At 36.8% G+C, this 25,812-nt stretch overlaps 1 protein-coding gene across 1 annotated transcript in view; it reads right to left on the minus strand.

Annotated features, from left to right (window-relative positions):
• The window catches only part of ADCY1 (adenylate cyclase 1), a 144,791-nt gene that overhangs the window by 26,388 nt on the left and 92,591 nt on the right, over positions 1–25,812 (minus strand). The window contains exons 6-10 of the mRNA XM_009093871.4: positions 22,941–23,099; positions 21,289–21,430; positions 8,626–8,781; positions 5,019–5,213; positions 3,122–3,219 (exon numbers count right to left, since the gene is read on the minus strand). Coding sequence (XP_009092119.1) covers positions 3,122–3,219; positions 5,019–5,213; positions 8,626–8,781; positions 21,289–21,430; positions 22,941–23,099 — 750 coding nt within the window. The remainder of the gene's footprint in view (positions 1–3,121; positions 3,220–5,018; positions 5,214–8,625; positions 8,782–21,288; positions 21,431–22,940; positions 23,100–25,812) is intronic.

Raw genomic sequence — 25,812 nt, forward strand, 5'->3', positions numbered from 1 at the left:
AACTCCTGAGAACAAACTCCAGTTAGGGGTCCTTCTAAAAAAGCATTTTATAAAGGGTGGAGGATGTCCTCCTCAGCCTTGCTGTTATACTAACCACCACAGGGCAAATTAAGCAGTGATGTCCACTGCTCTCAAGACTATGAAATTAGTAAATGCTGTTGTAAATGGTCCTTGCTCTGATGACAGAAAGGAGATCAAAGAACCCCAAAAATTCAAAGGTATGATAGTTAGGAGAGACATGCTCTAATTGTAGGCTAGTGCAGAATATTCAGCATAATGAGTCTTGTAAGGAGAGTGTGTAACTCAATTACTTGGCCTTGGCAGTGGTGTTAACAGTTACCAGATGCTTTTTCTGTCTCATTCCTCTTTCTGAAAGATTCAGAAATCAATGGTCATTCAATTTAGACACAGCAAGTCAAATAAAATCAGAGAAAACTGCCTTCTAATGAAACAGAAAAACTCCCTCATTTTGAGTCTTCCTCAATGGTTAGACAAATCTAAAGTTTCACAAAGATTATGTAATAATTTTTAAATTCCTAATCTTCCCTCTTCTGATCTATCAAAATAGGCTTGTTCTTAATGAGAAGAGGGCTGCATACCAAGAACTTTCTCCAGAAAATTTCTTTTGGAAAAGTATCTTATGGATGTGAGCAAGCTGACAAAAATTAGTCCACCAGTGTGGGTGCATTTGGTTTCTGCTCAGGGACAGCCTGGCCCCATGCCAGCAGCATAACATGATCTTCACACCCTTTCTAACTTGTGAGAACAAACCAGTCAGTCCAGAAGCCATGTGAGCAATGGATTCAGGCATTTATGTATCTGTGCCCTAGACAATTACTGGAAAAAGATTGTTTTCTAACAGCAGAAATGTGCAATTCTCCTGTAGAGTTTCCAACCATTTGACTTTGATTTCAAATTAATGTAACAATTTGTACTGATACAAGAACTGGGAGAATTCCGTGGTATAGTATGTATACCCAGAAAGGGAATGTGACTCTGGGTGCTGAGTGTGGAATCTGAATACAAATATTAATCAAGGCAGGATCTCATGCCTTTAGAGAATTCACTTGTATTCAGGATGGTAGCATGCTAGAAAGGAATGCTGGGGATATGCCTGCAAAATCTTGTAACGCAGCAATAGCTGACAACTGACAGTGGCGCTGATTGGGACACTGACAGACATTTGGGTTGGCATCTAAAATGGGCTACATTGCTTTGTTAAAAGTAAACACAGAATCTGACATCAGCAGGGTTCATAGTCAGGGCTTTTAGCAGCTACACTGTATATGTGCCTCCATAATTGGACAGCTTAGGTTGACAGGAACACAGCCTTACTTTGACCACTTCCATCTGGGAATATAAATTCCTCTCTAGTTGAGAAGCTGTTTTGCTCAAAAGATTATAAGAATTGTAAAAATAGCAAGCCTATTGATTTCTGTATATCTATGCAGTAATTGAATTTCCTATGACATTTTCTTGTTAAGATGATCAACCTCCTCCTTGAAATATATATATATATATATATATATATATAAAACTCCTCCCATTAGGGTAACATATTACAAGTCTTGTATTGGCTTTTGCATTCTCTCGCCATACTTATAAGTACTTTGGCAATCTAAATAGCAGCTTAAAGCTCCAGACTCTGGAAAGAGAGGAAATTTTCCTATACTTCCAAAGTTTTAATTTAGCTCATGTTTGCACCTGTGTCACAGCAAAGGAAGAGCCCAAGAAGAATTTGGCTATATGAAGTCACCACTGAGCCACTGAAGAAAGAACTTAGGAGCATTCAGTGGATGGCTTTTTTAACTAACCCAGTCCATCTTCATTACCTTCTGTGGTGATATTCTTCTGGAGCTTGTATGTCTGTCAGATCACTACTTAAACTGAATCTGTGCCCATCTGTTTTAAGTGACAGCAGTTTTTCGAAAGGCTATTATATGATTCTTGGAAATTCATTCTAGTTTCAACTACACTAATACACTTTGTTTCTCCTTGTTCAAAACTGCTATGTACTGCAGCTGTGGCTGATTGAAGAAGAAGGTGAAAGACTTCTTAATCATGCTCCAATTAGTCAGCAGAGTCATTAGTCTGGAAATTGTGTGAATGATGACTAAGCTCCTTTGAATTCTTTAGATGAAAGGTACTAGATTACAAATTATTGTTTCTATTTTATTAACTTGAATAAACTCTTTTTCAATCTTTCAACTAGAAAGAATAGAATATCGAAGTATTATTTTAACTGGGGATTTGTGAACAGAAAAGACCATAATGTAAATGGAATTTTCAAAAGAATTATCCTGTGGCCAGTTCTATTCCCACTGAAGTAGTTATAAAAGTAAGTAAATTTTTTTCTTAAAGCTTTGATATTCTAATCTGAAAAAAGTTGATTATTCATAATTTTTATACCTTATACACAAATTTATCTACTTCTAGATTTGAAAGTGTTCTAATTTTTTTTTATTTAGTGAGCACTCACAAAGAACTGACAAAATCTGAGGTGATCACTAACTAATCACTCAACAATAGGCATAGGACACCTCCCAAACACACCACTTGGTTATGTTTACTTAAGTGCAGTCAGGTTGGACTGCGAGTTATATGTGCATAGCCAAAATACACACTGGACAGTTTATGTAGGGACCACGTTGATACCAAAAACTTCAATGAATGCTGTAAATGCAGGCCCCAATGCAGCTGGATGGGTACTTTCAGTACTTTGTTCCCATTAAACTCTGCAGGGATTTATGTCCGTTGATATCAATACCTGAAGTACTTCATCCAAAGTAGCACAAACACATTTAGAAAAGCTAGTGTAATACCTTTGTTTGTAATGCAGAAATGCTTTAAATAAGTTAAAAATAACCACTAAATTTTAAATAAACACTGAAATGTATATTTTTCCTCTAAGTGCACACTACTACAAAAGGAAAAAAAATATAGTGAAAAATGTCTCCTGTGGACAAATGGAAGAGATAACAATTAGACTGAGGGGTATACTAACAGAGAATCTTCCATGTGAGGTCCACATTCCTGTTCCAAAGACTTTAATTTTTGACCAGTGCAGGTTTTCTGAGGATGTTCCACTTTGAGTTATGATGGCAAAAAGACAGAAACTTACTGTGGTATTATTAGAAGGTAGACAAGGCCAAATAAGGCAGCTAGAATTAGTGAGAGAACTACAGCACTGGTGAAGTACTCATCCTGAAGCTGGTGGTACTGTTAAAGAAAGGAAGAAGTGAAGACAGTAAATATTTCATATATACCCAGACGCCCACACTTGTCCATTCTCAGTAAGAAAGAACGGTATCCCAAAATAAAACAAGCCCCTACTTGGTTAAAAACATGATGGTTTAATTTGCACTGAAAAAACAGATGAGGGAAGTCTACACAAGATTTTCCTTGACAGACTTCTCTTTCACCTTGTAACTAGTCAAAACTGGCTTAGGCTCAGATATAAGTTTATCTTTTTGAGAAAAAAATTCAGCCACTTTGAACCAGAAGGGAGTGGTACTCCCTCTGTTTATTCATCATGATAAAAGGCCACAGACTCCTTGCTGCTGCTTTCAAGAAGTTCTCTCACCTCAGCTGCTCAGGACAGGACTCTAATGAGTGGACTTGGAGGCAGCTGCAAATGAGACACATGGACTCAGTTTGGAGCAGCTACTGTTCCTGATTCCACTAAGCTACAGTATTAACGAGAGGAAGCTTTCTAGGGGTCGAAACACAAAAGCGTTTTCTCAGAAAGATCCAAAGCTCAATATCATTTACACCAGAAGACTTTTTATTTTGAAACAAAAAAGTTACAGCCTAATAATAATTTACTTTGGAAATTCGAACCCAAAATTTATGCTTAAAACCTTAAAAAATTTGGATCCAATATGGCACACAGCCTTCTAACTTGAAGCAGTAGTGACCTGAAATCTTAGACTGTATAGTGTCTTACAGCAGAAAAATAAATGTTACTGCCAAATTAATTCAAAACCATACTACTTTTGTTTTTTCAAACACATAAAGTAAAGGCTGTAGATACAAATAATTTCTATTCATAAAAAATACTCATACAAGGTAGGAACAATTGTTAACTGATATGCATGCTTGTACGGTCTGAGTAAATCCCCTGCTTTCAGCACTGCCACACTGGTATAATATTGCAACCTTGTCCAGAGATTTTAATGTTTGGGGTTTGGTTTTGTTCTTTGGTTTGTTTTAGTTTGGTTTTTTTAAATATTTTCTAGAATTTATGGATCAATACTTATCAGGCTACCTATGCATCTTCTTGTCAATAACACTTCTCCAAAGCAGATGAGTGAGTAGGCAGACACATTGCAATGAGACAGCATTAAACAAGTGAATCAGACAGTTTGAAGAAGGAAAAGAAAGACCAAAACACAGGATATATAACATGGGGTAGGATCCTGACAAGTAGGACAATACCTATTGTGGCAACGGTGCCCTGAATGGGGAATAATGAACATTGACTCCATGACTGCAGAAGGCTGCTCAATCGCTTTATTAAGCTATACTATATTATACTATACTCTTAAGAAACTTGTAACCTTTACAGACTGCCCAATACAGCTTTAATTGGTCAATCAATCCAAACACCATCCAGTGTCCAGTTAAGAAATCACCCTTTGGTAAACTATCTCCATAACACATTCCACATGTGCACAACAACAGGCACAGCAAATGGAGATAAGAATTGTTTCTCATTCTTTTCTCTGAACTTTCTCACAGCTCCTCACAGCTTTCCAGGAAAATCCTGGGAGAAAACTATGTCTCTCTCTGTTCAGAGGGTATGTGATTACCACAAATACCAATCTTTCTTTTTATCCCCTTCAAGTGTTTCTATAGAAGGCAGAGATAATGTCACCCTCCTAACTGAGAGACAGTCCAGTGGAGTATTTAAAGATAGTGAGTAGAATTTAAACATTGCATGAAACCCAAGCAAAAACCCCCATGCTAGTTGGCTTATGGTCACTGAAATCAGTAAAAACAATTTTAAACTCCCTTACTTTATTTTCACGCTCAATTTGCTTATACTTCAGGGTAATGAAGTTCAAGTCAGCCATCTCAGACTCAGTTTGCCGGGCCTCTATCAAGCGGCTGATGTATCTGTTCACGCGAGTTCCCGGAGTGCTGTATACAATATTGTTAGAAAAAGAGGAGCGATTCCTGAGTTTTTCAGAGGCTGTCCTTAATGCTCTCCTCTGTAATAGGGATGAAGAAAGAAGCATAGATTTTGTTAGCACTTAGATTTTGTACTGCTGTTCATATTACTTCAAGCTCACAGGGAGGATGGGGAATTCATTAAGAAGAGCAACTACAAAAGACAGAGCTCTTATCTCTGTGTGAATGTCACCTTTTTAAAATTACTTACCTGAAATCCTGATATCATTCAAATCAAAGAGAAAACTCCCACTTCATTCCAAGATTTTATTCTGGAAATTCTTTTCACGTATGGCCCTGACACTCCTCTGCCACTGAGGAAATAATCCGTTTGTGCCCAGTAGGGTTATTTTACCTTGCAAAATGGTTTTATACTGGTTTGTTTTCTTGACAGAAGACATGGAGCTCTGGACATCTCGAAGACAAGATAGCCAGGCTCTTCATAACACGAGAAAAGTCCTACTGTCTAGGTAAAAATACATGTTTCAAAAAGATAGTTTACCTTAAAGCCTTGGACAATGACCATGTGTGACTACAAAGGGTCTGAAATCTCAAGTGTTATCTTTAACTCAGCCAGTTGGCTCTCTTGTCAAGCCGTCTTGAGTATGCCTCAAGTGCACTTGCAGATCCAGATGGAGCCATCCAACAAATTACCAGAACTAACCTGTGCCTAACTGACTCCTCCAAGGCTGAGATAGCACAACTATAAGGTAATTACTCGTAGTCATTTCCAGTGGACAAGACTTATCACAGAGCATATCTGAAAGGGATTTTAAACAAGCTGTCTCACTTTTCACAGAGAGCACTCAGGAGACAGTGATCAGCATCTCAGCCACACTGGTGGCAACCTTCAGTTGAGGGCACTTTAATCTGAACCATTATGGCTAGATCTGTTCTGTAACTGGACAGGGGTCAAGTCTACTTCCCAGAAGAGTTATGACAAAAAATCTCAGGCAAGTTCTACTATTTCTGTAAAATTTAGGGAATAATTTTTTATCTAGCATCTGCAGAGCTCAAGACAGTTCAAAACATTATGAAATAACAAGTCTATGCAGAATAGAATGAGTATGTCAGAGAGATGTTAAAGAAGAAAACAAAATTTCTCTCCTCAGAATACTCAGTCCTAAATACCCATTCTAGAGGCTATACAACAACATATCCTTTTAATCTAGATGGTTAAAAAGATGGTGATCCCTGTCTAAGTAATCGAGCAGGAATAGCAGTTTCCTTTTTTATTTCACAAGAAATTCTTAGTAGTACCTCATCAGTGAACAAATTGTAAACTCTTGCAGTTCATTAGCTTACATGGCTAAATATTATTATATCTAAATCCTTATAAATAGTGAGAAGGGTTATCTGCTGACTGTTACCTTAGTTTTCTGTTTGTGAAGAAAAATGGACCCTAACAAAGATAAAGTAACTTTTCAAGTCTTGCTTTGCTGGCTTTATATGTAGAGAGGAGGTTACACCAGCAGTAAAAAATTGTAAGGTTACATTTTTCTTCAAGTCATCAGATCCCATTACCTGGTAAATTGTCTTTGGTGTAAGACCTAATTGTTTCAACATGAACGCTAATCTTAGGGACATACATTGATTAGAGAACTTAAATTGCCAGCCAAACAACCATTTTCAGTGTTTCTAAACCAAGAGAAATTTGTTTTCTTAAAGAAACATTTGTATCAGTAATTTGAAAGAAAATTTAGTGCTTTTTGGAAAATAATGGAAACAGGAATTTCTGTGCCAGAAATATACAATTTTGCTCTCAATAAACTATTAGTTAGCCTTTGTATTGCATTAATTGCAGCAGAAATACACTTCAAGGATTTTTAAAATTCAAATTTAAGCCTATAGTATAACAACAGCGGGGAGGAAAACAGTATTTAAAAAAGTGTTTCTTTGCATCAAAACCTGAAATGAGGGTGCATGAATATTGGTGTTATACTGGTATATGGAATAAATTATATTACCTATGCCATTTTGAAACAGGGTTAAAGTTTCTATTCTTATTCAAAAAGCTGTTTCTTACATATAATTATTTCTTCTAGGTCTCCTATTTCTATTTCTACTATTATTTTGCCAAAGTAGACTTACATCATGTCTTACATACGATTAAGATCCAGTATTTATGTTTCTCAGAAATGCACTGGATTCAAAGCCTTTAAAGACCCCATGTGTTTTACTTTATTTACATTATTTGAGTACTGAAAACTTTAAAGAAACTCTATATTGTAATACAGTGTATTTCTATAAGCATAATGTAATACAAATCTGTGATGTGTTACATAAAAGGTACAAAAGCCCAGAATGACAATTTCTGTTATTGATAACACTGTAGAACTTCACTGCCAATGTGCTGGCATGAAAAAAATTTCATTAGATCACTAACAAATCCACATGGGTATTTTTTGTGTGCATTACCATATTTATACATACATGTAGACAAGACACTATGTAAACTATTGCATATCTTTCAAAGAATGTGTGGGCTATTTTTTAAAATTCTCAAAGATTACACTAAATTCCAATTGGAAGGCCTTGTACATGGCCAATTTCAAAATAAAATCTGGAGTTTCCGAAAGTCTTCACAAAAACTGTTTTTAAAAGGAACTAATTGACTTTTCTCCCCTTTTTCTGCAGAGGAAACACAAGCACATATAAAACTCAAACATGAAAATTCGAATGCTTTCTGAAAGTAAGAATTAGACTGAGTCTTCAATAAATGAAAAAAAGAAAAAAATTGTAAAAATGTGAAGCAATCAGTCGAATTACTGATTACAGTGCTCACATGCTGCCACTCAGTGGTGGAGTGACCTGTGTAATGTTGCCACCTGCTGTCAAAGAAAATGGAACAAGCAACTCTCCCTTTACCTGTAAATCCATAAATTTACAGGTAGATTCATATACAGAAAAGAAGCAAACCAGGCTACCAGTATGTAAAGAGTTTTGATTTATGGAATTACCAGGCATCCAAGAAAGCAGAATTTATATTTGCATTAGGGACTTTTATGTTTAGGATTTGTATTATGAACAAAGAGGCGTTTTGGCTAATCAGTTGCCTTTCATATTTCAGAGAACCATCTAGAGAAAAAACAAATATTCTCTTGGTTCGCATTTGTCACAATCAAGTTCAAACTGGGATGGACAAAAGGAGCAAAAGAATATATGCTTAAAAGAATGGAAATAGCCTCAGAAATTCCAGTTCCTGTGAAAAAAGCCCTTAATAGAAGCCACAAGGACACCTATGCTGGCTTTTCCAAGAGCAGCTCCAAATTTGAGGGCTTTTATAAATAAATTTGGTTTTTACTGTGGGAATTAGATTTTTCTAGCTCCAGTGGGAACACCATAAGCATCTTTATCAGTTCGTAACATCATTCCTTGTGTTCTCAAAGATGGTCTGCTTGATGCAGTCCTGGAATTGATGCCCAAAGAGTGCAATTGGCCCACATGGACTACCTTATCATCATCCTCACACGTCATGACATTGGAGAAAGGGATCTCTGCTTTGAACATCTTGCGACAGTGCATGAGCTGGACAAGCAGATAGCAGACTGTCTTGAACTTCATTCTTTTGGCAGGCTTAATGTCTGAGAGAATCAGTCCAGGAAATATCTGTTGGTCAGAAAAAGAATATTTATAACCAAGATATTGCATTCCCATGCAGACATACACACTTGTAAGCATTTACACCCTCTCATGGTCAGAACAAAACAATACTCCAGTCAAGATGCAATGTTTTTTGATAAACATCTCACATTTCCAAATGAAAATTACTTCTTCTTCTTCAACATGACATGTAAAGAATCTATCAGACAGACTTTATGTAAACTCATTCTTAACATTTTGGGAACTGTTCTTTTCTTAGAAATGTGACCTATAAAAAAAGTGCATTAATGACAGACTCATAAAAAGAGGCAGTATTTGTATTTCTTTAATATTAAAATAAATATTTAACAAAATACAGGGAAAATAAGGAGGAAAATTGTCATTTTTAATAATTGATGTTAAAAAAAATCATTTCAGTCTTCTTCGTTCCTTCAGCCATCGGAAGTTCATTAAAATCTGAAGAGAATAACTTTTGCTTTAAATGTATACATATATATGTGCCTTAAAAGGAGGGTGTGAGGCATTGAGGTTATAATGCACATCTTATATCTACAAAGCAAGAAGTGTTATACCACACAGAAATACTCTCAAAGGTTTAAGAATAATCTATTCCTTTTACGACTGGTAAAAGCTCTTGGTTTAGTAAGGACATACATTTCCTTGGTTAACTCTTAAGCGTGTATTTAATGACTGCTGACTTCATTAAAGCCCTAGCACATGCTCAGATGCTTTCTCAGATAAGAATATTATATCCTCAATATTATATCCTCAATATTTATACCAAACTTATTCATCCTTCTGGCATGTGGAAAGTGTTAATGAGAAACATGGCAGGACTCCATGCCTCCTCAGTATGGGAATTCAAGCTTGTAAAATTAATTTCTTCTGGATCAACAAAATAAAGAAGCACAGAGGATATAATCCTTAGTTTTCCTAGGTACAAAAGACAGAGAAAATCACTTCCAAAAACTTTATTCAAATGCTATTAAAGTCCACAAATGACAATGAGTATTTGCTGTGCACTATTCACAATACTATGATTTACTGGAGAAGTTTACATCATCACTTCAGTGATCAAAGAATGAAGAGTAAAACTGAAAGCATTTGTTTAATGCATGTTTTCTTGGACAACTAAAATTAGATGGGAAGGGCAAATGACACTGATTGTATTCTGAATGGCATCTCAAATATTGGTTTGTTGTCATGTTTAACACATACAGCCATGCACTTGCATTTTCTGGAAAATCAAGGTTATACATTGTTGAGCTTTCAATACCTTGTTTAGCCAGTTACCCACTGGCCATGAAACACAAGAGCCCTTGTTATTTTTTTCCCAGAAGCCATGTTCTCAACGTTTGACAGGCTTCAAATGTGCAAAGGTGCCTAGGTGCTTTATTGTGCACTGGAAGACTGGCTGAAGCCAGTTAGCATCACTGCACTGCACTGCACTGCCCAGTCAGCAGCTGAAATCTGAAAGGACATTTCTGTATCTAGTGCGGAGTCAATTGTGTAAGTGGTAGTTTAGCCTGTGTGAAGAGATTCCCAATATGAACCCTTTCTTTCAAGGGCTTTCTGGCAGAAGACTTACCACTGAATTGCACAGAAGATACTGTACAAGGATATTCACATACTAATCATCCTTTAGGTATTCCTAAGGACACCAAGTAGATAGTTGTTAGGCTTGAGTAGGGCAGATATGCTCAATTTTTGAGCTACAATTCCCAACAGCTAAAACATACTTTCTGGAGAAGTATTCCACTTACAAATCTTCCTAATATAACCATAATTTCCCCTAGAAGTTTTACATATTTTACAAAGTCTCTCTATCAACATTTTGCTACAACAAAAATGAGCAACTTTCTTGAAACTCCCTCCAGTTTTGCATTTAATTTCATTTTCAGAAATTCACACATGGATGATATCTCAAGAGATCATTAGCTCCTTGCTCAAACCTTTCACAGTAGACATTGCATTAATTAAGTCAACAATATTGATAATTTTAAATAAATTATGATTTTAAATAAATTCAGAGACCTACAAAAGCTTCCTGACAACCTTCATTGTGGAAATGCCACAGTATAGATGCAAGAGTGGCAAAGAATAGGTAGAGCATCTCAGTAGGAAAAGATCAAGAGGGCATGATTATGAAAGGTGATCATATGTGCATGACTATATCCTCCTACAAGGATTTGAGGTCCTATGAATAGAGAAGAATTTAGACTTCCCTCCTTGTAACTTTCTTATAATAGATGTCTTTCTGAGAATAACCTGCAATGTGAAAACTGAGAATGGACTCCAAACTGTGGCCCTGCCACCAACATGACTTTTCTCCAACCACATGTTTTCATTCAGTTTCCTGACTTTATCTTCAAATCAACATGTAGAACACTTTTAGTTCTTACCATCAACTGGTTTCTTTTAGCTTAGAAATCTTACAAGCAGATAATATATCAGCAGTATACACCCTTTATGTGTAGGAAATACAGTGGATTTTCCCAGCTGTTTCAGAGTTAAATAGAAATTTTAGCTCAGGTCAATGAAAAAAAAGGAGTAGTATGAGATCCCCCATCAAAGAAAAACAAAGACAAGCTGGAATGAGTTTAGCAAAGGTTCACCAAAACAATTAGGGTTGTTAGTGTATGACATACAAGAAGAAAGAAGAACCTGAGGGAATTTAGCTCATTTAGCTGGAAGAAGAGAAGGCTAAGGAGGGATCTGCTTGCTGTCTTTAACCATTAAAGTAGTAACTGCAGAGAAGACAGAGCCAGAATAACCCCGAATACTACTCAGAAAAAAGAACAAGACACAATGAACAGAGTCTATAGCAAGGGAAATTCTGATTTGATACAAAGAAGTTTAACTGTGAGGATGATCATACCTCGAGAGGCTGCCAGTCAGGGAAACACTCAGCACTTACTCAGAGGTGGATCTGACTGCAAAGCCAGCCCTGCTTTGAGCAAGGAGGGTGACCACTTGACCTCCAAAGGCCCCATCCAATTTCAGCTGGAGTGCAATGCTATGAATATTTGTGAACACATGTACTGTGTAGCTACTGAACTTCATGGTACACAGCCACTCAAAGGACACTGCATACACACAAGCTGGACACAATGACAGTTCTCAGCAGATCTATATAATTTTATTTATATTTTTGTTTGATTGATTGAGGTATTTTTTAGTTTTTTTTTTTTTAAGGTTTTTTTAATCTAGTGGTTTCAGGAAATGTAGATTCTGCACTGGGACTGAGGATTTTTCATGCTACTACTACATACACACAATATCTAAAATATGAATGCATTCTCTCTCATCTTCATCTCACAAATCATATCCCTTTTTTTTTTGCTTTTACAGCAGAACAACACTTTTGACACAGTCAACTCAGTGAAATATTTAAGTAATCTCAACTTCTGCTCTAAGTTTATGATAAAATCAGGAAATGCAAAACAGCCTGTTAAAACAGACTTAAAAAAAACCCTCCAAAAAAAACCACCCAACCCCAGTGTCTTTTACTCTGCTTGTCCTCTGATCGTGCTCCAGGCCAGCATTTCAGGAAAGCTGGACTACAGCATTCCTATCCAGCTCATTTTGTCAATGCATTTAACTTTCTCATGTTTTTTTGATCCTTGGCATCATCTCTAATTCTGTTCACTGTTTGTTTAACTGATCATTTTAGCAAAGGTTGGTTATTTGCTGCAACACAGATGAAGAATAAGGTTGAGAGCTGGGCATTTCTAACAAAACACTCTGAAAGCAGCCAGGACTATATACAGCTTTGTGAATGCAGAAAACAAACAAGCACTGATTCAAATCCTGGTAAAAAACCCCCAGTCTTTGAATGTCATGTAATATTCTGATAAGTACTTAACTGTTGCTCATCTGAGATTCTCAGAAATGTCAGCAGACTGGTATTTCCCTGACTATACTCAACCTCAGTGCATAAATTGGCAAGGAAAAGAAGATACTTAAGTCATTCAAAACACATTTACAGAAACCATAAATGTTGTAGCACTGTGACTGTATGTGTTTTCTATCTGCAGGCAGGCAGGACCATGTCTCTTGGTGGTAATATTTTTTCCATGACTATCTTCAAGACATTTTGTCCTAAGATAGATGAGCACATTTATTTTACTTTTTTTTCATCTTCCTGTAGCTAAAATCCTCAGACATTTTTTCTACTGCCCTTATGATACTTTTTACTTATCACACCTCAGCTATCCTATAAGAAATTGTATCAGGGATTTTACCAGAAAATATAGCTTCTGTAAGACTAAATTTTAAAATTCTGAATAGTGTAACCACTTTCCTGACACAGATGTAGAAAAAGTTTTTAGCAGTTGTAAAGGAAAAACCAATGTCTAGGAGATCAACAACAGAGAAAAATCTTCTACCAGTGCAGTGCCCTACATCTTTCCTTGCACAGATTCCACATTTATGGAGGACGAAAAAGAGAGAATGATTCTAGAGCACATAACTAATTCCGTCAATGACAGCCCAAACTGCAGGATTTCACACTGATGATGATGATGCACTAGCAGCTTCATAGCTAGAGCAGGAGCAATCCTGAGGATGTAGAGCAGTACACTCTGCAATACAGATATTGTACTTCTGTTTGTGTTTGCTGGGTAGTAGCACAAGCAATTTATTTCCAGTGTTTGGCTTTGTTTATTCCAGCAACTTGGGCAATGCAAAGCCTCAGGCACAGAATAGCCCCTGCCCAGATACAAGCTAGAGCTTCCACTAAATGGCTGTGTGCCTATCTGTTAAATTGGCTCTGCTAAGGTATATCTAGGGTGTTAAAATCTGAAACACCCAAATTATGCATTCAGATCTCTGGTTAAATTCCTTGGAAGAAGCTGTGACCTGTTGAGCAGAAAGACCACCCCTGGACTCTCACTGTCATGGTGGCAGCAGCAGCTACAGGTAGCTGTCAGTTTGAAAGAAGAAATCTTCATTTTGTGCCCAGATATGGACTCAGATGCCTGACATGCAGCATTTCACATTAGAAGAATTTTGTCGAATACATTTTTGCTTGCAATGTGCTAATAAAGGAAAGAGTTTTTATGAGTAGTGGGTGAAGTTTTTATATCCTCTGCATTAAATGGGAAGCTCTCTTTTTCTGTCACTACTTACAGTTTAAGAGTCAGAGCTCTAGCACTCCATAAGGGCTGGTAAGCATACAGTCACTTAAATAAAAAATATCAGAATCTATTTGTCCAGAAAATTCACAGCTTACAAGAACTATTAAAAAATCCTTGAAACAAAGTAAACTGAATATTTTTAGAAGAGTAAGATGCCAAAAAAATCTTAGGGATCTGTTTGGCACACAGGTGGATTTACTGGGACATAAGTACTCTGTGGAAAAAACCCAAATTTTACATGATTGGAAAAAGAACACCATATGAGTACAGTGTAGTATGTTCCCTCAGACTTAACCAGAATGGTTAAATCAAATCAACTTTGAAAGAAAGAAATTTCCCACAAATACAGATGGAACTTCATTTTGAATGGAAGTAATAAATTAAAAAGATTAGGTGCAGTAATTTTAGACCTATCATATCACTCAATTACTTCCTTCTGTAGCCTTCTTTTTCTTCTTTTAATCAGGTCAGACAAAATGAAACAATTTCTGTTAAAAACTCCCAGTAATACATGGATTACAAGCATAAAATTCTTTCACTGTTAAAAGCTCAATTAGAGTATTATTACAACATGATAGAAAGCATCCCAAAATCAGTTCGCGCTGTGAAACATTCCAGTTGCTAACAGTAAATTAACAATAAAGTCAAAAGACAAGCATAGGTAGTTTCTATGTATTTCATCTATACAAAGCAAAAACATCATTGTGAATCTATGTTATTTTCTCTCTGCTATATTGCATAACATTCATTCCATGCTGGGGGGGAAAAGAATCAAATCAGCCACAGGAAAGACACAAGCAGACAAAGCCTGTTGGCTGGTGATGGGGAGATGTAGAACCTGGTAAAGAGGGATGCATGCCAAGAAAAAAACACTGCCTTTTCAAGAAGACTGATGAAAAATTTGTCTGTTTTCCTGTTACTCTGTGGTGTAAGGACTGCAATGCAGGATGCTTACAATCTCATTAGTTTATGCTAGATGAAACAACAAAATATTAAAGTGATATGACAGCCTTTGCCACTTTTCTTGCAGCTGTGGCATGCAAGTTAGAACAAATACAGAAAGGGTGACTGGCCATTAGAATGGGCTGCCCAGAGAAGTGGTGGAGTCACCAGTCCTCAAAGTGTTTAAGAAAAGACTTGGATGTGGCACTCAGTGCTCTGGTCTAGCTGAGATGATGGTGCTTGGTCATAGCTTGGACTTGATGTTCTCAAAGGTCGTTTCCAGCCTAAGTTGATTCTGTGTGATTCTGTGTGAATCTCAATTTGCTGAATTCCTACCTATTTGGTCATGAGTCAGAGAAATTGTGATCAACCTTTTGAGCTCTAAATCCATCTGCAGTTGACACTAAATTATGCCACAGGTGTGTACTGTGGATAATTCTTCCAGAGAATTCTGACATTTCAAGAGATTTCACATTTTAAATAGAATATTTTCCAAAAGATGCTCCTAAGATGTGTTTACTTATTAATAGTCATCAATCTTTCAGCTAATTTTTCCTAAAATTCAAAAGACTGAAAATAGTAATTTTCATCTTCCTGAAATATTGCTTTAATTACCCTTTTTAAATATACTACTGTTTTGGGGTTTTTTTGCTATGATTAGTTTTTGGGCAAAAATAAAACTGTGGTTTTGGCCATCTGAATTGGAATGTTTAGGGCATGATTCAACACAGCAAACCAGACAGGACACAGAGCACCATACCTCTAACCAGCACCCACTTCCCTCTGGCTGGATAACTAAATAAGGATTCAGAAAAAAAAAATGGTCTTCACCTGGATTTTCAGAGTGGGCATAGTATTGCTCAGAGAATTCAGATAAGAAAGCAGGGCTGTCCCAGCCACAGAAAGAATTTACTGAGACTACTTGGCATGGCTTTGTATGTGCATGGTAAGGGATGAAAGAAAAGTGTCAATCTCTTCAGAGAAAAGTCTAGTTTCCAAAGGGCAAACAGATATAGTACTCACTTTCATGGATTTTTCATGACTGTCCCTCTTTCTGTGCTTTTCAAATAGTAGGTGCAGATAGCATGTGATTTACACTGCCACAAACAGAAGACAACTAATATATTTGAATACCCCATTGGTGAATAACTCACTAATGCATTAAAAGAAACCTTGCAGATGGTAATTTGCAATCTATTGGAAGGCAACTATTGATTATGTTTGAGGTAGACTCTAAAATCCAAGACACACTTATGGAGACACAGGAATAATTTGTAAGTTGTATCAATAGTGCTTCCCTATGATCTTTGCACTCAATGCCTTCCATTCCTGGACATAGTTCTATTGCTGTTAATGGTACACTCTGGGGAGGCAGTGGGCAGTGCAGCAGAGAGTACTAGGGAGATGGTGGATGGTGTGGACATCTTGGCCCTTGCAGGCCAGAAACCATGGCAACATCAAATAGAAATGTAAAGGAGGAAGCAAAAAGGAATGTGGTACTTTGTTTTAAGGTAGTCATGTAAGACTGCACCTGTAAGATTGTGGTTAACCAATATTGCTAAGTAACATTAATAATGTGAATATTGCTTGGCAGTGGAAGATTTCCTTCAAAACTGTAAGAGTGTATAAACCGATTTTAGATAGAATAGGTGACTGCACAACTTCACAACTTTACAACAAATGACTTCTTGCTTGCACCTAAGTGGAGTCCCATCTGTCAGCTGCTGACAGCACACAGCAGTATTTATCTCTCCCTTGTCTCTGGAGCCAGCAAAGTTACACCATGAAGCAGATTTCCTTAAAGCTGGCAACACTGATGGCAGGCCAACTTCTGTAAAGGCAGAAACTAACACATTCTGAGAAATCATTCCCTTCATGAAAACTTGATCACTTCTCATCACTGCTCAGCTATTTGTAGAAGTACCTTTAGGAATTTTACCTAACTGGCTGTGCTGGGCTCTTTTCTAAGCTTTTGAAACAAGATGTCCTTTCAAAACTAGAGAGGTGCCACCACAGAGTGAATTGCTGCAATAAATACAAAAAAAAAACCCCATTCAGATATAACCACTGAGGCTTCACCCAGCCTTAGAGGTGTTTTACTGCAGGAGAATCAGACTTTCTAGAGCAACCAAAGAAATGAAGCAGACAGTCCAGCTAAGCCCCCTACCTCTGCTGTGCTTCTGGGAATCAGCCATGCCACTAGAAAAACTGAAGCAAAGATGTTTTGACTACTGTCAGTGCTGACAATGCAAGAACAAAAGATTCTGATGAAAGCCAGATACAGTCTATTGAAAAATTAAATTCAAATAAATTAAATTTTAGGCAAACAGTTTGAAAGTCATAACAAGCATTAGTTAGGTGGGTTACCAAGAAATCATCAGTAGAAAAAGTTATTCAGCTGGTCTAAACAGTTATAAAGTTCTTGTAAGGGGCTCTGAAATTAAGAGGTATGGCCTAGATTTTTTTTTCTTGAAATAAAATCCATATAAAGTAATATTTACCATACTTCACAAAGTTAGAATTTTTTGAAACTAACAGGTAATAATCATGTTTCTAAAGCATGGAGTATTAATCTTGTGAATATTTAATATATTCAGTTTTATATATTATATGGAAATATGTATGTTTTTCTATCTGGATCAAATCTCCTTTAAAAGCCCATAAAAGCATTCATGTGTATGGTCAGATTTGTGTCTACTTACATAAATCAAAATTTTCATATTTTCTCTCAGTGCAGTATTTTGGTCACAGGACTGTAAGTATTAATATCAATATAAAATATCAAGAAGGTATAATCAAACTTTACTTAAGAGAAATGTCATGTCTTTTAAAAAGCTAGTAACTTTACTAGGGTATGTATCAGGGAACACCTATTAAAAAAAACACTTTTGCATAAGTTTTTGACTACGAAAGTCAGCAAAAAAATATCTTTTAATTAAAAAAAATACTGATGGTGCGAGTCGGATTCATTATATAAGTGTGTTTAGGAGCTGAATGTAATCCAGTCAATTATGCATAAATATTACTTAATAATAATAGTAATGGAATCATAAAATGGTTTGGGTTGGAAGGGACCTTAACAATCATCTAGTTCCAAATCCCTACCGTGGGCAGGGACACCTTCCACTAGACCAGTTTGTTTAAAGCCTCATCCAAACTGGCCTTGAACACTCTCAAGGCTGGAGCATGCCCAGATTCTCTGGGCAAACTGTTCCACCCTCACAGTGAAGCATTTCTTTCTAACAAGTAACCTAACCAACTCTCTTTCAGTCAGGAGCCATTACTCCTTGTCCTATCACTACAGCTCCTGCTGAAGAGTCCCTCTCTGGCTTCCCTGTAGGCCCCCTTCAGATACTGGAAATTGCTGTCATGTCTGCACACAACTTTCCCTTCTCCAGGCTGAAGAGCCTTGATTTTCTCAACCTGTCTTTGTGGGGGAGATGCTCCAGTCTGCTTGTCAACTTTATGGTCCTCCTTTGGACTTGCTCCAACAGTTCCTTGTTGGAGGAAGGAACTTATGGTGGGGGTACCACAACAAAACTGCGGGTGAGGTCTTACAGAGCAGAGTAGAGAGGCAGAATCATCTCCTTTGACTTGCTGGCTACTCTCCTTTTGAGGCAGCCCAAGGCACTCTTGGCTTTCTGGGCTGTGAGTGCACACTGCCAGCTCGTGTTGAGCTTTCATCAACCATCGCTCCCAAGTTCTTATCCATAGGGTATTCTCATTCATTCTCACCAACCTGTAAGTGTACCTAAGATTGCCCCAAGCCAGCTGTTGCTGGCTTTATTGAGCTTCATGAGGTTCACACAGCCCCACCTCTCAAGCCTGCCCAGGTCCCTCTAGATGGCATCCCTTCCTTCCAGCATGTTGCCTGCTCTACACAGCTTGGTGTCATCAGCAAACTTGCTGGAGGTGCACTTTCCATGTCATTGATAAGGATGCTGAACAGTAGTGGCCTCCCCACTGTCCACTGTGGGACAACACTTTTCACTGGTCCCCAGGTGGACAATAAGCTGTTGACTGCATAGACCAATAGATAATAATAGACTAATATATTCTTTACCAAAATAAAAACTGTAACAAAAGAAAAAGAAATTTATTCCTTCAGTGGCTGCTTAGTGGTGCTCTCACATTAAACCAGCAAGCAGATCTGATCATAAAAGTTAGCTGATTTGACAGAAGATTTAAAAGATGGGAATAATTTATAATTTGTTCATATTTAAAAAGTACCTGGTACATGAATGAGTCATCTAACACTGTTATTATCATTCTTGGCTAGAGTGACCGTGATGAAAAATTTTCCTGTCAGACCAAATATAGAAGAATGTGGGGCATGTGTCTTCTAAAGAAATATTGCTTAACAAAACTCCAGGTGGTCTTATTTTTGCTTCATATTCAACATATTCTTGTACATCTGTTGCTCATAACATTGCTTTTTATTCCATTTGGTATCATACCTGCCTGAGTCAGCTCACAGTAATGTCAGAGATGATATATAAAGAATAAAAACCGCATTTCAACTGCTGAGGTTCAAGAGGAAGGAATGCAGTGAATGAATTGGGCTAGGAGGGAACAGCAGGAGTTGATTTAGAAGGCAAATGTGCTATTATGTAGCTTGTGGTTGGTGATCAGTATGCAAGTGTACAAAGACAGGGCATGGCTGTGGTGGACTGTGACAAACAGCAAAGTGGGGTGCTGATTGACCTGCGAGCCCAGTGGAGAAACCAGCCAACACCAGTAAAATTCATCAAGGGATTCTTTCTTGGCTGACACACCATTGATGCACGCTGGAGAGCTACTGCTAGCCAAGCTGTGGAGCAGCATCTGCCATTTCCACACTCTTCAGTGACCCCCATGGGTAAGATGGCATCTGGGTTTATGTAGCTGATGACAAACTGAGCAGTCCGTTCTCACCAGTCACCAGCAGTTTCTCAGCAATCTCGCAAAGACAAAGAAATGTGTTCTCTCACAGCAGTACACTCTCATTCTTGCAGATTAAACATGCATTGACCTTGCTTCCTTCCATATGTGATTGTCAAGCTTCTGTTCCTCGGTCACTGCTTTTTGTAGCAGAATTGACACAACACAGTTTTTCTATGTAAAAGTCTCATTAATTCCCTTTAATCTCTCCTTGTCTTTTTGCACCAACCTGTGGAACAATTTTCTGAAATTCCACTATTTATTTCCTCAATATGAAATAAACCTGATACATTATAATATAAAAATGAAATTATACATAATGCTGAAGGTGTGAAAACAACAGAAAACCAAGACAAACAATCTAGCAGCAATAGGCAACACACCTATCGTGAATAAACTCTCCCTTGCATTTTCTTCCTTATTGGGATTGAACACTTTAGGAAATACTGATTTCCTAAAAAGCACTAGTACTGATTTCAAAAAAGCCACCAAAAACCACTCCCACTGACTGCCAAAGCAGAATCTAACCCACTGTTTTTCCAACTGTTTTCTTTCATATTATCTAAAACTGAATTTAATCATATATACCAGAGGAACAAAATGTGAAATTGCATGATTTTCATAGTGCATGAGAAAACTCAATCTCCCTAATAAGAAGATGCTTTAGAGGAAGTATATAAAATCACTCTCCCAGCAGCCTTTCCAGAATAAAGCAATGGGACTTTCAATCCCAGAATCAAATTGCCCTGGTGACTGGACTCCCAACATTTTCATAAAAACTCACAGAGTCATCAAATTAAGACCAAAAAACTGATCAGAGATATGAAATTCAAGATGACCTGTTTATTTGTGGTTATGTTTTTCTCAGACATTGGTGGTTAAAACCCTCAAATAAGGAGTTTTGACAGCTTAAAAACCTGGTGTGTATAAAGACATCATTTTAAAACCTGACCAATATTTTCAGAATTGAGTACTATATTTTTCCCCTTGAAGGTGAAAACCCCCGAATTAAACTTATTTGCACAGAGTTTCTGAAGATAAGGGCACAAAAATCTGTATCCAATTTCTATGGCTGACATAAAACGCAATAAAGTTTCTTTTGGCCTGTTATCATGTTATGATAGATAACTTCAAAGATAAGCCTCATGTGATGTAGAAAAGGTTTACTAAATTGAAAGTGTTTAAACAACAGACTAAGGTTACGGACTTTCAAGACTCCTACTGAGGTCACAAGAAACATTTTTCAGTAGAACAAAAGACTGCACTCCGTAACCCTTTCAGGAGGAAAGGTGTGACTACAGTCACCCCTGTTGGAAAACCACTGCCACCACCTCACCACATGCTGAGACCCAAAATGTTACCATTTTGAGTAAATGGTAAATGCTGAGCCTTCAAGTTTGAAGAGCTGTCAGGGAAAAAACAACAACAACAAAACAACCCAGCATTGTCTCTGCTTTCAGAATAGCACAGAACAGTTTTTAAATTGTGAAAATATATCACTGAATAAGCATACCTTCCTACGATGGGATGGCACAATAAAATAGGTTTCAATATTATGCTTCTTCAAGAAACTATTCCTTTCATGACCGTATCCTGGCTCTACCTCGTAGTCCCCATTTAGGCACTCTAAGGTGGTCTTTGTAATGTGAACTTTCCTGAAGAGAAAATTAGACATTATTGTTTAAAGCAAAGATACATTATGACCTTCTTGCTACCAAAATTCACTCCTGTACAGAAGTTCATATAGAAGTCAACAGGTCAATTTACATGCAAGACCATTGGTTTAATGTAAAAACAAAACAAAACAAAACAAAACAAAACAAAATAAAAACAACAACAACAACAACAACAAAAGTTATGTTTTGTACTTTTAGCCAAATTGAACATAGAAAAAAATTCTACTACATGCATTTTCTAAACTGAGGCAAAATTAACAGAAAGATAGCTGGTGTCTATCCAAACACTTGCAGATTTGCCATTTTGTAGAAAGTGAGTGTCTGCACATGATCTTCTACATTGTGTGGCCTTCTTAAGTTTTTACCTCAACGGCTGCTTGGAAAAACATCCTGCTGTTTGAAACTTGTGTCTTCACACTCCAAACCTCTCTTGTGTATAAAGCAGAAACTTCTTTTTCTGTCTCACTTCACATCTCTGACTCATATAATTCATCCACTCTGTTTTTTAGGCAGCTTTCTGACTCACTTTGTTTTGGCAATACACCAATCTTTAATATTATTTTTGAGTTTTCTTATCTTGAAAAAGTTTTGAAATTTTCTCCTGAAAGACCCGATATATTTGAAATGTCTTCAGAAATGTATCTGAAAAAATTTTACTGTTTTCCTGTATAAACATGTGTTCAGATTTTTTTCCACTGGGTAACTTTAAGATAATGAATACATAAAATACCCTGCCAAAATTATCTGAAGTAGATGTATGCAATAAATAAAATTCATCATTATCACAAAAAAAATAATTGGTTCCTTTGTCCTTCTGTACAGCAATCAAGATCTTGCAAAAATCAAAAAGAGTATGGCAGGTCCTAGTGCAAATGTGAGCTACATGCAGAACACCCATGCACCTTTGCAAATGTTCACTGTATTTATTTAAATTGTGACCACAGCTGTCCAATGAGTACTTAAAGTTCCAGGACATGCCCCATGGGTTGGCTGCAGGTTTATGTGCTACTTTATCATTTGCAAATGTCATCAATATCTGAGTTCATAAACTGGTATGTCTTTTCTATAGCATACAACTGGTGTTGGAAATCTGGTCATGTAAAAGGAGCAAGGCATCCCCCTCCCCCCTCAAAGTATAGAGGTGTGCAAGGGTAAAAATTTCCTGGAATGGCTACTTTTGTAACATGAAATGATCAAAGTCTAGCATTCTTACATTTCTAATATTGTCTCATTCCTATATTCAGCAACTTCTAAAAACGATTTTGTTTTAAAATGTTTTACTTCTAATCTAACCTATTACTTATACAAATATCAAGATCATTTGGAAAATTCCACAGGATAAATCACATAATACATTGATTGCTCCTGCCAAACACAATCCTTTTCATCAATAGCAATTACGTTGCAAATGCCTTAAAAATGGAAGAAATTCTTCACCCATAGAGTTTTCTATTTTTTTTCCCCTATGTTTTTTTTTTTTCAGACTTACCCAGGCAGTCCTCCAGCTTCCATTACATTAGCTAATGTCACATCATTTGACCAGACATCATATTGCCATTTTCGGAGACCCAGGACCCCACAGAGCACCCTGCCTGTATGCAATCCAACTCTCATGTTGAGATCAACCTCTGTGGCTTCTGCAACAGATCTGTAATGGACAGCATCAGAATTAATAATTAGATGATGGCTGCTCCTCATTTTCTCTCCTCCCAAAATTAACAGATATATTTATACATGACCAAATAGAAAGGGTCTTATAAAACCTGAAATTGTATATTCAGGTACTGTTCTCTACCTTCACTAGTTTCAAAGCCCTAATTGCGATTCCAAAAAAAAAATAAAAAAATTATTGGTTATCTTTAATTACTGTTGTACCAAAATATCAGTATTTCTAAATTTCTTGACCATTTCTGTGAGAAAAGGCACTAATTGAGATTGCCAATGCATAAATAATTATTCCCAATCTACTACATTCTAATTGGTTCAATTACCCTTACTGGAGTACAGGACAAGGAAAATGTAAAAGTAATAAATCACTGTAAGAACAGCAGAGTGATTATGAACACTAATATTCTTCCAATGCTCCTGTAAGAGTTGCACTGAAACAATCTGTGACTAGTCTTGCACCTGTATATTAAATCTAATGTTCAGAGTTTTTTCACTGCCTAGCTGGTAAAGGATGAATTAATCTGCAAAATTGTTATTAAATAAAGAAAAATTTTTTGTGCCGAAATAAGGAAAGATTCTTCATTTCTGTGAATGAAGGGCGTGCTATGACTGGCACTCTGCATAAAGTTGTGAACACTGAAAAGGCACTTTGAAACTAACAGTCTTTAATATCACATGTTGTTTAACAACACTGTACATAGATTTTTTCAGCTCCTTCTATTAGACAAACACCAGTCATTACACAGTCCAGTTGCTGTCCACTGTCCAAAAAGTGATATTACATCTGAATAAAGGAAACTGACTATCACTGTAAGAATTTATTTTCACTTGACTTTCCTAATTTGAATTTTCCAGTGCATTTAATAGAAGAAGACCTTAAAATGGGACTCTAGCTATCATTTTCTCTTGTCCTTCATTGACCAATTTTTTTTTTGAAGTGTCATCCAGTTACCCTGGATTTTGCAGAGATGCCTTTAGAAAGACTTTTCAGATATTTCAGATGTTGTACTTGTTTAAATTCAATTAACAGAAAGGTCAGCATAGATCAAGATGTGGGATGTGCAGCAAAGATACTTGGCCTCAATTTAAATAAGAAACCCTTCACCTATGAAGGTACATTCCATGTCAGCCATCACTGATGTCAGTAACATGGTGATCTCTTTTATCTCCACAGGGAATCTTGGCATAACAATTTTTTCAGTCATATCCTATGCAACAGCACAGAAAGGCTTATGCACATATTTCTGAAAGATTAAAAATTTCCTTGTCCTATTCCTACTCATTGCAACTCAGCTGTCCCTCACTCAGTATCTGTTTCCAGTCAAGCCTTGGATACGACTTCAAGGAGTCCTAAAAGTATTCTAGTGTTACAAAGCTTTGTTGTTCACATGGTTTGATAAATCTTTGAGGAAAGGAAAGATCCTAATACCCTAAGCCACCTAACAATAAGTGACCACACTTTGTATCTTCACCTGAGCATATGTGTTGTGTCATTAACAGATTGGCCTTACACCAAGCCCACACCTTGCAAGGCAAAGCCCTTCAGGATTACACCTTGCCTGCCTGTGTTCTCCTGCATAATTTAGAACCTATGTAATAATCTTAATTAATGAACCTGCAAAAGTTTGGGTTTCTCTGTTCACAAATGAGTGTGGGTTTTTTGCTGGTTCCCTCCCTCCTCCATTTAAAAAAACCCTAAAAACCTCAGACTAAATATCTATGGAAAGACAGTGAAATCCAGACATTGATAAAGTTCACTCAAGGCTTTGACATTACTTTGTCTGACTGGGGTAAATTTAGTCTCCTTTTAGAAATGTTGATAGAATAACAAAAAGTAAATGAAAAAAGACGAGCAGAGAAATACAACATGGCAGATTATACTCCTTGTTAAATAAGCTGAACTGTATCATGCACCAATGAACCATAAACCAAAATCTGAAAGAACTTTATGTTTTGAGGGAAAACTTTCCAGAAATAGTCACTTAGTCAAAAATCTAAACTGATAATACATTTCTACATCTTCCCAGAAGGTACAATGTGTTTCAGAGATGCTTTCATCATTATTAAATTTGAGTATGAAAAAAAAGCTCATGAGAAGTTCACTACGCTTTTTTGAGTTTATCTTGTAGACCTTTGTGCTCTTTATGCAGATAATTTCCATAAATAAACCCCACTGAACTATCAAAAATAAGGACTATTAGGTAATATATAAAGTAGAGGCTTCAAACTTAAATTTGGAGCAGTACAATGATCATGTTCCTAAACAACATCAACATTTCTACAATAAAATATCACAAAAACGTCCAGTAAGGTATTTTAAATTATAAATACAATTCTGAGAAAATATCAGTACTTCACAAACAATCCAGGAACAGGAAAAAGGAGTTTCTCAAATAAACTATTAATTATAACTTTTTCTCTCATAGGTTCCTATACTTAAGTTTTCCAAACGTTAACAAAAAAGTAGGCCCAGAAACAAATGGAAATCAAAAAAACCATTTTCTTTTTAAATCAGTTGTGTTCAGAGTCTAAGGAACTGATTAATAAGAATAGCATCTACCCTGACAGCTCAAGTATCCTACAAAGCCTTTAAATTCTAGCTGCCTCAACTACAAGTATTTTATGCGCTGCTACAAGCCATGGAAGTAATTTAGATTACCTGCAGAACAGCTCCAGACCCACGCTCCTGAGCA

This window comes from Serinus canaria, chromosome 2, assembly GCF_022539315.1.
Source record: "Serinus canaria isolate serCan28SL12 chromosome 2, serCan2020, whole genome shotgun sequence".
Lineage (NCBI taxonomy): Eukaryota > Metazoa > Chordata > Aves > Passeriformes > Fringillidae > Serinus > Serinus canaria.